This window comes from Erythrolamprus reginae, chromosome 5, assembly GCF_031021105.1.
Source record: "Erythrolamprus reginae isolate rEryReg1 chromosome 5, rEryReg1.hap1, whole genome shotgun sequence".
NCBI lineage: Eukaryota > Metazoa > Chordata > Lepidosauria > Squamata > Dipsadidae > Erythrolamprus > Erythrolamprus reginae.
The window spans coordinates 101,252,041-101,265,931 of record NC_091954.1 but is presented as its reverse complement, the minus strand read 5'-3'; the positions used below and the strand labels follow the sequence as shown (position 1 = coordinate 101,265,931).

General features: G+C 40.6%; 1 protein-coding gene across 9 annotated transcripts in view; it reads left to right on the top strand.

Annotated features, from left to right (window-relative positions):
* Nucleotides 1-13,891, top strand: part of TNIK (TRAF2 and NCK interacting kinase) — a 420,651-nt gene that overhangs the window by 286,540 nt on the left and 120,220 nt on the right. For all 9 annotated transcript variants that reach the window (XM_070753635.1, XM_070753632.1, XM_070753630.1 and 6 more), the window contains exons 10-12: nucleotides 828-1,003; nucleotides 7,054-7,120; nucleotides 11,167-11,371. In XM_070753635.1, coding sequence (XP_070609736.1) covers nucleotides 828-1,003; nucleotides 7,054-7,120; nucleotides 11,167-11,371 — 448 coding nt within the window. The remainder of the gene's footprint in view (nucleotides 1-827; nucleotides 1,004-7,053; nucleotides 7,121-11,166; nucleotides 11,372-13,891) is intronic.

Sequence of the window (13,891 nt, the reverse complement as noted above, 5' to 3'; positions counted from 1 at the left end):
AGACTCGGGGCGGCTTACAGCAATAATAAAACAATATAAAGTATAATGACAAATCTAATAGTTAGAATCTAAAATAATAATACATTTTAAAAGTCTAAAAAACAAGAAACCCCAATATATAAAAACATACATACAGTCATATCATGCACAAAAAAACCTACATAGGCAGGGGGAGATGTTTCAGTTCCCCCACGCTTGGCGACAGAGGTGGGTTTTAAGGAGTTTACGAAAGGCAAGGAGGGTGGGGGCAGTTCTAATCTCTGGAGGGAGCTGATTCCAGAGGGTCGGAGTCGCCACAGAGAAGGCTCTTCCCCTGGGTCCCACCAAACGGGACAATCCTTTTAATGTTCTCTAACTCATTGATCGCGAACCTATGGCATGGGTGCCACAGGTGGCACGTGAAGCCATATCTGCTGGCACATGAGCCGTTGCCCTAGTTCAACACCAACATGCATGTGTGTGCTAGCCATTTGATTTTTGGCTCCAAAAGAGGCTCTGGGAGGGTGTTTTTTGCTTCCAGAGAGCTTTTGGAGGGATGGGGGAGGGCATTTTTACCCTCCCCTAGTTCCAGGGAACCCTTTGGAGCCTGGGTAGGGTGAAACGTGAGCCTAGTGGGCCCACCAGAATTTGGGGAGCAGGCCACTTGTTTTCCCCCTCCCCAGGCATTGAATTATGAAAGTAGGCGCTTGTACATACTCAATAGCCTGCATGCACGTTCTTTCGGCATCCAAGGTGAAAAAGGTTTGCCATCACTGCCCTAACTCATAAATGTTGGTATTAACTGAACCTTTTCCTGCACATCTATCCCCAATTCTTTGATTTGATAGGTCCAAAAAATTCCAGTCCTTTATTGAAAGCTGCCTGGTGAAAAACCATGGTCAGAGGCCAACCACTGAACAGCTGATGAAGCACCCGTTTATTCGAGACCAGCCAAATGAAAGGCAAGTTCGCATCCAGCTCAAAGACCACATTGACAGGACTAAGAAAAAACGAGGAGAGAAAGGTAAGATAAAATATTGTTCTAAGTGGCCAGTGATGAAAAAAAATTGCTTTGGTCCTGGGATATAAGAACATAAAAGGGCTCATATTGTGATAAAAAGCCATATTTTCACATTTCTCCATGGGAGACCAAAAAAAAGCAATAAAAATAAAAAATAAGTATTTTGGGTGCTTCGTAACCTTTTGTATATTTCATATTCTTTAGGAACTAGAGCATGTAACATAACCAATTTTAGAGCAGAATGAAAACAGGAAAAGGGAGCGATGCTTATGACTCAGAAACTGATGGAAAAATCCTGGATGTAACTATCACAAACCAATAAATAAAATAGATTCAGTAGTTAGAGACAAGATAATTCTTGGTTGGCTTGCATTTAAATTAAAAAATGCAGTTAGGTGTGTGTTTAACATTGATCTATTTATTTTTAGCAGAGGGATAAATTTTCATTTTGTGCTCTGTTTTGTGAGAAAGAATGGAATATTTTAGAGAAATGATAAACCAACTTTATTATCCTGCCGTGGGGTGTATCTAAGGATTCATAGAAATTGATTGAGACTGTGTTTTTCTCCTAGTTCATTTAAACTATTGATGAAACGCAGCAGAAAACAGCTTCACTTTTATAGCCTCAAGCTTTGTACATAGAATTGATAGCCACTTAATTGCTCTGTACACCATTGCAAAAGTTGATTCTTCCCTTCAGACAAGACAGTGTGTCAGAAGTACAAATGAGATCATTCCCCCCCTGCACTCCAGTTTTCAATTCTAGTTATCTCAGAGCATGAGAGACTCAGTTCTTCTTTTTTTTTCAATATATATTTATTAATTTTTCCATTTTTAAAAAAAAGTACATAATCATATTTACAGATGAATCTACATCATATATACATTCCTATCGACATTGTCTTCTAATTACTTTTAGATTTCTTGATATTTTATTTCGATGTTTCTTTTGAGTTTTTTTTTTGTCCATTGGTACCATTTTGTCCAGGTTTCATAATGGTCCGATTCTTTTTGATTATTAAGTTCCATTGTCAATCTGTCCATCTCTGCACAGTCGTATATTTTCTTGATGATCTCATTGTCTTCAGGTATTTGCGGATTTTTCCAGTTCTGTGCAAATACAATCCTTGCAGCTGTTGTAATATGCAAGCTTAGATATTTTACATTTTTAGAATAGGTACCTCTCATAATACCCAGTAGAAAAAACTCTGGCATATATTCTATTTTTGTATTTGTTATTTGACACAACCAATTATTTATTTTTTTCCCAATATTTTCTTCTCTCGGGACATAACCACCATAGATGAAAGAATGTGCCTTGAGTGTTTTTACATTTCCAACACATTGGACTATAATTTTTGTGCATTTTAGCTAGTCCTTTGGGTGGAAGATGCCAACGGTATAGCATTTTATATTGGTTTTCTTTGTATATTGTGGATTTTGTTAATTTGATATTTCTCTTCCAAATCTGTTCCCATTCCTCTATATATATATTATGGCCAACGTTTTTCGCCCAGGCAAAAAGAGACTCAGTTCTAAGTCCCACTTTAGCTACAAAGACAGATGGGTGGCTGAGGTTCAATCAGCCCTTGGAAGATGCGATGGCAAACCACTTCTTTTTTGCCATTGCATGGATGTTTCCAACCAGTTTCCAGGAATCAACACTGACTTTAAGGCATGCACGCACACACATGGTTCACAGGTATTTGTAATAATGATGTTCTTCCTTCTCTCTTGTTAGGTCAACTCACCTTGATCTAACATAATGATCTTTTGGCAAATAAAACTTTCCTTTTATCATATTTGTCATGCCCTCATCACCTCGAGGTTCGATTACTGCAATGCTCTCTACATGGGGCTACCCTTGGAAAGTGTTCAGAAACTTCAGATTGTGCAGAATGCGGCCGCGAGAGCCATCGTGGGGCTAGATTCGCCCACGTTTCTGCAACACTCCACGGCCTGCACTGGCTGCCGATCGGTTTCCGGTCACAATTCAAAGTGTTGGTAATGACCTTTAAAGCCCTACATGGCATTGGGCCAGAATACATCCAGAACCGCCTTCTACCGCATGAATCCCAGCGGCCGATAAGGTCCCACAGAGCTGGCTTTCTCCGGGTCCCGTCGACCAAACAATGTCGTTTGGTGGGCCCCAGGGGAAGAGCCTTCTCTGTGGCGGCCCCAGCCCTCTGGAATCAACTCCACCCAGAGATTAGAACGGCCCCCACCCTCCTTGTCTTTCGCAAATTACTCAAGACCCACCTTTGTCGCCAGGATATTAGGATATTCCTTCCCCTAGGCCATTACAAGTTATGTATGGTATGTTTGTGTGTATGTTTGGTTTTTATAATAAGGGTTTTTAGTTGTTTTATTAAATTGGATTGTTACATGTTGTTTTTTATCATTGTTGTTAGCCGCCCCGAGTCTGCAGAGAGGGGCGGCATACAAATCCAATAAATAATAATAATAATAATAATAATAATAATAATAATAATAATAATAATATTTAGCCCTATCGAGGGATCTCTGCAACAAACAGATTCTCTCTAGTCCCAGTATCCTTCAAATTTAGTGTTCTTCCCCCATTTTCTCTCTTACATAAATTTATGATATTTGAACCACATACAAATTAAAAAGCTTTCAAGCAGCCACCTGCCTAATCCATTTTAGGCTGGCTATCCACCTAGTATCTGGATTGAAATCATCAATCCAAATACAATAGCCACTCGAATTGCCTATTTCCCTTTAACTGTTTCCTACAGTCAACTCTGAAGATTTTTTAAAATCTACTTTTAATGTTAAATAAATACAGTGGTACCTCTACTTACAAATTTAATTCATTCCGTGACCAGGTCCTTAAGTAGAAAAGTTGTAAGAAAAAGCAACTTTTCTCCTAGGAATCAATGTAAAAGAAAATAATGTGTGCGATTGGGGAAACCACAGGGAGGGTGGAGGCTCTGTTTCCTCCCAGGAGATTCCTAGAGAGGCCCCACGGAGGTTTCTCCCTGCCTTTTCTGGCCCTGTTTCCTCTCAGGAGATTCCTAGAGAGGCCCCACGGAGGTTTCTCCCTGCCTTTTCTGGCCCTGTTTCCTCCCAGGAGATTCCTAGAGAGGTCCCATGGAGGCTTCTCCCTGCCTTTTCCGGTTACATTTTCGAAGGCTTGAGTTTGTAAATGGAAAATGGTTCTTGGGAAGAGGCAAAAAAATCTTGAACACCTGTTCTTATCTAGAAAAGTTTGTAAGTAGTGGCGTTCTTAGGTAGAGGCACCACTGTACTAATTCAGGCCCATCTGCCTACTTATCTTTTCTATGAAAATTTAATCTTGTAAGGCTATTCTCAGCTTCCATTAGCACAGCAAGCAGGAAGTATTTTTTTTGTGTTTGTCTGAAAAGCCAACAAGAAGCTAAGTTTGACCACAGGCTCATCACTTATTTTATCATTTTAATGGTGTAATCCTTTAAACATTTCAAAAGTGTAGGATTGCTGTCATTTAAACAAATCTATAATATGACAGATTGTTAATAGAGCATATCTTCTCAGCGAATGCATTTCTGGTTAACCTGTAAAATATTTGCAATTAACACATTGTAATCCCCATTCTTGTAAAAGCAGTATGTAAAGGGAGCAGATCATCCATTTCCTTCTTCCTCAAATATCTGACACAAATCACACCCCCTTTGTGTTGTATCAAGCAGATGTTAAGTGGTGTTAAACATTTTTTGTCATGAAAATGGAAGATTATATCCCAGCATGACAAATAATTGGGTGTAAACAAACTTTTATTATTCGGCAACAGAGAGTTCTACATTTGAAAGGAAGAAATACAGAATGAGAATATATTAATCCTGAATGTTATTCAGAGTGGCCAGACGTTTCAACATAACCATTCTACTATAAACTCTCACTAATCTATTTCATTTGCTTCTTCTGACATATTTTCAGGGAAATATATTTTCTAACTACATTGATTCCTAATTTCTAGTTGTTCAAGTAGTCCTTGACTTATGACTAGAATTCGTACCAGAACTCCTGTTGCTAAGCAAAGTAGGTCTTAATTGAGTCACTCCAGATTTATGCCTTCTTCTGCCATGGTCTTTAAGTGACTCACCATGGTTGTTAATTGAAGCAGATGGTCATTAAGAAAACCCATCTTCCTTCATTTGCTTTGCTTTTGGGGAACAAACAAGATTGCAATCATGTGACTCTGGAAAGTGTCAACCATCATAAATCAATGCTAGTTGCCAAGGGCCAAAGTTTATTTATGTGACCAGAAGGATGCTTCAATGATGTAAATGTGAAGACTGGTTGGAAGTCATGTTTTTTAGTGCCATCATAACTTCCAACAAATGGTTGCAGATCCATGTACTTACAACCTATAGTACATATAATACCATGTTGGCTTGAAAATTCTACGAATGTAAGTTGACACAATAGGAAGGCAACTGGGATAGGCAGGCCTAATACAAAGATCGGCGACCTTAAACATTCAAAGAGCCATTTAGACCGTATCCCACAGAAAAGAAAACACTAGGAACCACAAAACTCTTCCAGTACCTATTTCCTGAGCAGCCACAAAACTAGGATATATAGTTGAATTAAATATTCCATTTTCTTCTGAAACTTTTCTTTTCTTGGATTTATTCATGGTTGGCCTACCAGGAGTCCAAAAGCTTAATAAGTTGTGCATTGATGAGTGTCACACATTGGCACTTGTGATGCATATTTTGCGCGACAGGGAGCCACAGCAGAGGGATGGAAAGAACCACAGCAATCCAGAGCCATGGATTGCTGACTCTTGGCCTAGTGCAATTTATTTATTTATTTATTAATTAATTAATTAATTAATTAATTAATTCATTTATTTATTTATTAGATTTGTATGCCGCCCCTTTCCGTAGACTCGGGGTGGCTCACAACACAATAAAACAGTTCATAACAAATCTAATAATTTACAATTTAAAATATTTTAAAAAACCATTATTTAAGCAAACATACATACAAGCATACCATGCATAAATTGAATTGAATAGGTCCGGGGGAGATGTCTCATTTCCCCCATGCCTGACGACAAAGGTGGGTTTTAAGGAGTTTACGAAAGGCAAGGAGGGTAGGGGCAGTTCTAATCTCTGGGGGGAGCTGGTTACAGAGAGTTGGGGCCGCCACAGAGAAGGCTCTTCCCCTGGGGCCTGCCAACCGACATTGTTTAGTTGACGGGCCCCGGAGAAGGCCCACTCTGTGGGACCTAATCGGTCGCTGGGATTCGTGCGGCAGAAGGCGGTCTCAGAGATATTCTGGTCCGATGCCATGAAGGGCTTTAAAGGTCATAACCAACACTTTGAATTGTGACCGGAAATTGATTGGCAACCAATGCAGACTGCGGAGTGTTGGTGTAACATGGGCATACCTGGGGAAGCCCATGACTGCTCTCGCAGCTGCATTCTGCACAATCTGAAGTTTCCGAACACTTTTCAAAGGTAGCCCCATGTAGAGAGCATTACAGTAGTCGAACCTCGAGGTGATGAGGGTATGAGTGAATGTGAGCAGTGAGTCCCGGTCCAAATAGGGCCGCAACTGGTGCACCAGGCGAACCTGGGCAAACACCCCCCTCGCCACAGCTGAAAGATGGTTCTCTAATGTGAGCTGTGAATCGAGGAGGATACCCAAGTTGCGGACCCTCTCCGAGGGGGTCAATAATCCCCCCCCAGGGTGATGGACGGACAGATGGAATTGTCCTTGGGAGGCAAAACCCACAGCCACTCCGTCTTATCCGGGTTGAGTTTGAGTCTGTTGGTACCCTATTTGAAGAAACAATCTATTGGACATCCAAACTCTCTCTATTTTCATTTTTTCTCTATTTCATTCACTCTTTCAGTTGGTTTGATGAATTTCAAGTTGCAGCAACTCAATCCTGAAATAATTTATAATGATTCCACCATAATCTCAGTTTTTTCCAAGAAAGGTGGGGGGGGGGAGAGAGACAGAGAAACAGAGGGGGAGGAGAGACAGAGAAAGAGATGATTTTCAAAGAATGCATTGACCCTCAATTATATTCCTAGATGAGACAGAATATGAGTACAGTGGAAGTGAAGAAGAAGAAGAAGAAAATGACTCTGGAGAACCCAGGTAATGCACATTTGTCCTTGTTCTGGCTATGCTCCAATTTTTTCTCTGCATCCAATAGGGTTGGACAGATGGGACATAAGTTGGCAGCAAAAAAATTCCTTAGTGGCAGTAATGGAGTCCATGAGTGTAAAAGTTGCCAAAGTTGAAGAACAGTGTCCCAGGGGAGAGTTGGGTCAGTCCAGCTAGGATTTCCAGGAAAAACTAGGGACGAACATTTTTGCTAACTCCTTCTATAAGGCTTCCACGTGAGAGCTTATTTTCAGCACAAAAAACTTCTCAGAATACAGAGACATTGCCCATTAGAGAAAGGGTTAGAATGAAAATGTGTCCTCCCCCATATGTGAAATTTGTACATGCTAGAATCAAGCTCTTTGTCCAATAGAGTTTTGAGTCTATAAAAAGCTTGTCTCACTTGCCTCCATTGTATTTCTGCACTGGCCATCCTCTAGCAACAAAAGCTGACTACAATGAAATAAAACTTCAGCTGAGCTATAATTATGGGCAGAGACTTTGTGTTCTTACAATTGTAAATTGTATGGAAATAAATGTGGGAATGCTAGTCTCTGTGGCCTCTTCTTTTTCTTATTCCTTCTCTACTATCTGATGCCTGCCTTTGCTCTCTGTTTATTCTCCACTTTTTTCAGAATAGAAAGACTGAATATCTGAAAATCTCTTAGGTGATATGTATTTTGGGATATGATATTAAAGCAGAAGCTATAGGGGTTTTATCTGATGTCTCATAATGAAGAGGGAGCTTTTGCTATTCTACTTTCATTAAGAACCACGGTGGCAAAGTGGAGAGCCATGGTAACGCAGTGGTTAGAATGTAGTATTGCAGGCTAACTCTGCCGACTGCCTGCAGTTCAATGTTGACCATCTGAAAGTTGACTCAGCTTTCCATCCTTCTGAAGTCAGTAACAGGAGGACCCAGATTGTTGAGACAATATGTTGTTTCTGTAAACCACGCAGAGAGGACTAAAAAGCGCTATGAAACAATATATAAATCTAGTGCTGTTGCTATTAAGATGGATTTGCCATATAAATTGTAGAGATAGATCTTTTCCAATCTGGGCACTCTCCATCCTTATTGTTCTGTCTGGGTCACTCCGTGTTGTGATTCAGCCTGAGGCTGTTCAGGGGACCAGCTGTGTCTCTGCTGGCTCCATGCCCGGAGGAGGATGACAGCGCAGAGGAGGGGGCTGAACAGTCGGGGGAGAGGAGAGTCAGGAATGGGATGAAGGAGAACAGCATGAGAGCCCCGGGGGGGGGCACTCCCCAGCCAGTAGCTTGGAGTCATTAGGTGATGACGCACAAGCTGTCATTGACATGAGACAGAGACGTTCAGAGCAACGAAAGGAGCAGTTAAAGAAATATTTTCACCATTGAATTAGAAACAGCTGGGTTTGGGTGTGGTCCTCATCAGCAGGGTTTAAAAGGCAGGCAAGGCCTTGAAGCCATGTGGAGTGTTACCAATTGGAGTTGCGGTGACCTGTTTTGATTCTCAGCGTCTCTGATCTTGGCTTGTGGCCTCGCAGTCTGGAAGACTCGTGGGAGGCGTCTGTTTGCTATCTACAGCTTCGTCTTGGCAGCAAGAATCTGGTATTGCTTCATGGACTGTTCCCTTCATGTATATATTTGAAGTTCCAGCGTTTTTCCTGTTTGTAAGGACATTTTCTGTTACCTGTGTTTTCCTTGAATTATATAAACTGCCTTTGCCTTTTACCACTGTGTCTGACTTCTCTTTTTGGGTTGGTATTGGCTTCTGGAGTGACCCAGACAGAACACTCCGGAAGCTATAACCAACCCAAAAAGATAAGCCAGACACACCGTAAAATTCAAATACAGTTTTATAATGTTCAAGGAAAACGAAGCTAACAGAAAATGTCCTTACAAAGCAGGAAAACACTGGAACTCCAAATATATACACGAAGGTAATTGTCCATGCATCAATATAGGATTCTTGCTGCCAAGACGAGGCTGTAGATAACAGACATACACCTCCCACGGTTCTTCAAGACTGCTGGGCCACAAGCCAGGAACAGAGAAGCCGAGAAACAATGCAGGTTACAGGAACTCCAAACTGATAACACTCCACATGGCTTCAATAGCTTGCCTGCCTTATAAACCCTTCCCTGCTAATGAGGACCACACCCAAGCCCTGATGTTCCTTATTCAATGCTGATAATATCTCCTCAATTGATCCTTCCTTTGATCTAAATGTCTCTGTCGCATGTCAATGACAGCTTGTGCCTCGTCACCTAATGACTCCAAGCTACTGGCAGGGGAGGGCAGAGACGCAGCTGGTCTTTGATCTGCCTCAGGCTGAACCACAACACTTATGAACTTACATTCCCTGCCAGCCACCTCATATTAGACTTTGTATATGCAGATGATGCAGCCATTCCATCAAAAGTTGGACTATGTAGTGTCTTGGAGAATCATTAACCTAGTGCAGTAAATAATGCTTCAAAATAGATCATTCAAAAAGAGTAGCCTCAGTATTTTCAAGACAGTGCTTTAGCTCCAAAGCTAGATGAATGATAAAATGGAAGAACTATTGAGCACATGAAATATTTCAGACGTTCAGATACCATATCATCTTGTGGATAAGCCCATAAGCCGACCCTTGAATTTTTAACCTGTATCATAGTTAAAACATGCCATGAATAATGTGCCCCCTGGGGATAAACCAACCCTCAAAGTTTTCACATATTTTAATTTTCACAATTGGCTTTAAAAAATTCAATGTTTGCTCATTTGCAGATGAAATTAACACACAAGTATATAGAGGATATACAAATAGTACAGAGGTACTTTTCAAAAACCAAGGAACAAACCTATTTGTATATATTGTGGATAAGTCCATTCATAGATAAATCAAATCCCATTTTTGAGTGTACAGTAATTGGGCACCTGAAATTCTTGGCTTCACTGTGAGTGAATGTGGTATTTAAATTTAATTTTCTACTTGCTGAGGCAACCAAGTGAGGGAGCTTTGTGTAAGGTGCCAAGGAATAATTTAGCAATTACTAAATTTGTAAGCTGGCATGCAAATAATTGAGGGAACTAGGTATGTGCTGTTAAAGAGAAGGAGAGAGGGACATGGTAACTATTTTCCAGTCCTTGAGGGGGTGTCACAGAGAAGTGAGGTTGACATTCTTCAAAGAACCAAAGAGGGCAGGGCAAGAAGTAACAGGTGAAACTTGTTAAAGAGAGATTCAACCTAGAAGTAAGAAGAAATTTTCTGACAGTGAGAACTATTAATTACTGGAATAGCCTGCCCAGTGGACCTATGGGTGCTGCAGGTTTTTTAAAAATAGACTGGACAACCATTGGACTAGAGATCTCCTGCATTGAGCAGCAAATTGGAGTAGAAGACCTGTGAGGTCCATTCCCTGCCTTTTCCGGCCCTGTTTCCTCCCAGGAGATCCTAGAGAGGCTCCACGGAGGCTTCTCCCTACATTTTCCAGCCCTGTTCCTCCCAGGAGATTCCTAGAGAGGCTCCACGGAGGCTTCTCCCTGCCTTTTCCGGCCCTGTTTCCTCCCAGGAGATTCCTAGAGAGGCTCCACGGAGGCTTCTCCCTACCTTTTCCGGCATATTTCCTCCCAGGAGATTCCTAGAGAGGCTCCACGGAGGCTTCTCCCTACCTTTTCCAGCATATTTCCTCCCAGGAGATTCCTAGAGAGGCTCCACTGAGGCTTCTCCCTGCCTTTTCTGGCCCTGTTTCCTCGTAGGAGATTCCTAGAGAGGCCCTACAGAGGCTTCTCCCTGCCTTTTCCAGTTACAGTTTCGGAGGCTCGGGTTTGTAAGTGGAAAATGCTTCTTGAGAAGAGGCAAAAAAATCTTAAACACCCGGTTCCTATCTAGAAAAGTTAATATGTAGAGGCATTCTTAGGTAGAGGTACCACTGTATATTCAAGAAGATGCTCAAGAAGACGTGCAAGTAAAACATAAGTATTGAGTTGATTATCAGAAAACGGGGAGGGAGTCAAGAACTTGTGCTTATTGAATGCTGGACTAACGTAAGTTTGTTTCCCCGATAAAGCTCCATCCTCAACCTGCCTGGAGAATCGACTTTAAGGCGGGATTTTTTGCGGCTTCAGCTAGCAAACAAGGAACGCTCAGAGGCCCTCCGTCGGCAACAGCTGGAGCAGCAGCAGCGTGAAAATGAGGAACACAAGAGGCAGCTCTTGGCAGAACGTCAGAAGAGGATTGAGGAGCAGAAAGAGCAGAGGCGGAGACTGGAAGAGGTAATTTTATGCTTCTTTAAAGGTTTGGTGGCCCAGTGGTTAGAATGCGGTATTGCAGGCCATTTCTGCCCATAGCCTGGAGTGTAATCCTCAGTTGATTCAGCTTTCCATCCTTCTGAGGTCAGTAAAATGAGGAGCCAGGTTGTTGGGGGCAATAATGGCATTGTAAACTACCTAAAGCAGGTGCCAAATAGTGCACGTGTGCACTATCACACATATACATGTGCCAGTCTTATCCCAAAGGTGCTTTTTCAAAAGACAACTGGATGTTGTTTTGCTTTTCATCCAGGAAGCTTCTTCAGTTCTGACTGAATGGTGAATAATGGAAGGAGTTATATTTTTTGCAGTCATCTGGGTATTAGCATTCTTTCTGAGAGTTGTTAAGGCCACTTGGAGGTTTGTCAGTGCCCTCTGGGTCACTTGAATAGTATAAATGGGTGTGGAACCTTTCTTTCTTTCTTTCTTTTTATATGCCACCTTAATCTCAGAGGACTCTGGGCAGCTTACAGCCAAATGCAATATAAACTTTGACATTATTTTGTTCAAGTTCTCAAAATATTTTTTTCTCTAATTTTATCTACAGCAGAATGCTCATTTTCATTTGCTACTATTCTGCCCATTAAGGAGAGTTGCAGATTTTTTACATCTCTCCATGTTTAATTTATTTTGATTTGTTAGTTTTGTGTAGTTGTCCTCTTTAATTGTTATACACATTGCTGTTAAATAAATTCCTAGATATTTCATTTTTTCTTTATCTGAATTATCATTTCCTTTATTAGTTCATCCTTCTGTTTATTTGTCACATTTTTGACTATCATTTGGTTTTTTCCTTGTTTATTTTTAGTCTGGCTACTTTTCAGTATTCCTCCAGTTCCCCCATAAGTTTCAAGCCTGATTGTAGTGGTTCCTCTAAAAGGTTCCTCTAAACTAATTTATGTACTGTAGTGGTTCCTCTAAACTAACTTATCTACAAATGCTTGTAATTTATATTTTTCTTTATTAATTTCCAATCCTTTGATTTGCTTGCCTTGCTGAATATTTCTAGTTAGTACTTCCAATGTTACAATAAACAATAATAGAGATAATGGGCAGCCTTACCTTGTGCCTTTTTGGATTGTGAAGTTTTTGATCGCCTTGCCGTTCACGATCACTTTAGCCTCCCGCTTAGTGTATATTTGCCATGAATGTATTTATGAATTTATCGCCAAAGTCCCTATGTCTTAACTGTTGAAGCATAAATTTCCAATTCACATTGTCAAATGCCTTTTTATCATCTGGAAACAACAGTGCCAATTGCTTCTTACTATGTGTTTCATAATATTCCAGTATGTCTCATATTGTTCTCATGTTATTGTTATTTCTTCAAGAATCTTTTCACTACTGAATCTTATTGCCCTGTCTTACTTCCCAAACAGAAGTCCTCCATTTTTAATCTGGAAAACCTAATTAGTTTGTTTTTATGTACTTATACTCACAGGTGTCAAATCAACTAATAGATAAATGGTAGCAGACAGTCAGAATTCATTCAATAAATGAAACAAAAGCAATCTTTAAAATGCAGTGAAAAGATTAAAACAGACATCCTTAGGAAGATGAATTAGAGAGCAAGTTGAGCAGAAAACCAGGATCTTTTGTGATGGGGCAAACACTGAGAAATCTCAGTTAAGTGACGCATAATGGAATCTAACCAGCGCATTCTCAAGTGACCTTGAAATATTTGCAGAAAACATTTGGGTGTTTGACAAGCACTAGACCTGCTAGCGAGAAGAGAATATTTAGGGATAATATGGAGGATTTGTTTTTCCATAGTAGAACTTTCCAAACGTTGTTTGAATATCCTCTCTCGCCATCTCTGAATTCCCAAGGAAGCTAATAGTTGGGAGAGCTACATCTGTTAAAATGTTTAAAGAGAACAAAGTAGCTAATCACAAGATGTTTGGGGAAGCTGGCTAGCAGCCAAGCTCATTAAATAAATATTCTCCTGCAAAATGTTTTACTATAAAATCTCACTAAATGCCAATTTATAATGAATGTTTTACAGTGCTTTGAAAATAGTGTGTGAAGTCAGAAGTGGAATGCTGTCAGTATTTGGCCTAAATTTGGACCAGTTTCTAATTGTGTGTCCTAATATTATGTTGGATGGGTGAAGATGTGTATGAGAATAATTTTCAGGTGTATTCATGCACAGACACGTGCACACACATAATTCCTCTTACTGTTAGCAATTCTGTGAGATCAACTTGCAGGACACAAAGCCTGTGAGACAAAGGCACACATTTCTAGCCTCCTAAAAGGATTGTGAATGTGTCAAGGACAATTTGAAAACCATCAGAACCATCAGTGGACGGGAGTGAAGTAATTCCTGTATCACCATTGTCACAGACTTCCTCAACAGAGTATTTCAACTCTTTTCCAGTCTGCCTAGCACTCTGTGAACAAAAGCTCCTAGGACCAGACACTAAACTCAATGATGAAATGTACTGAAGTGGAGCAGAGTGAGAATGAAGGCAGCTGGCTTAT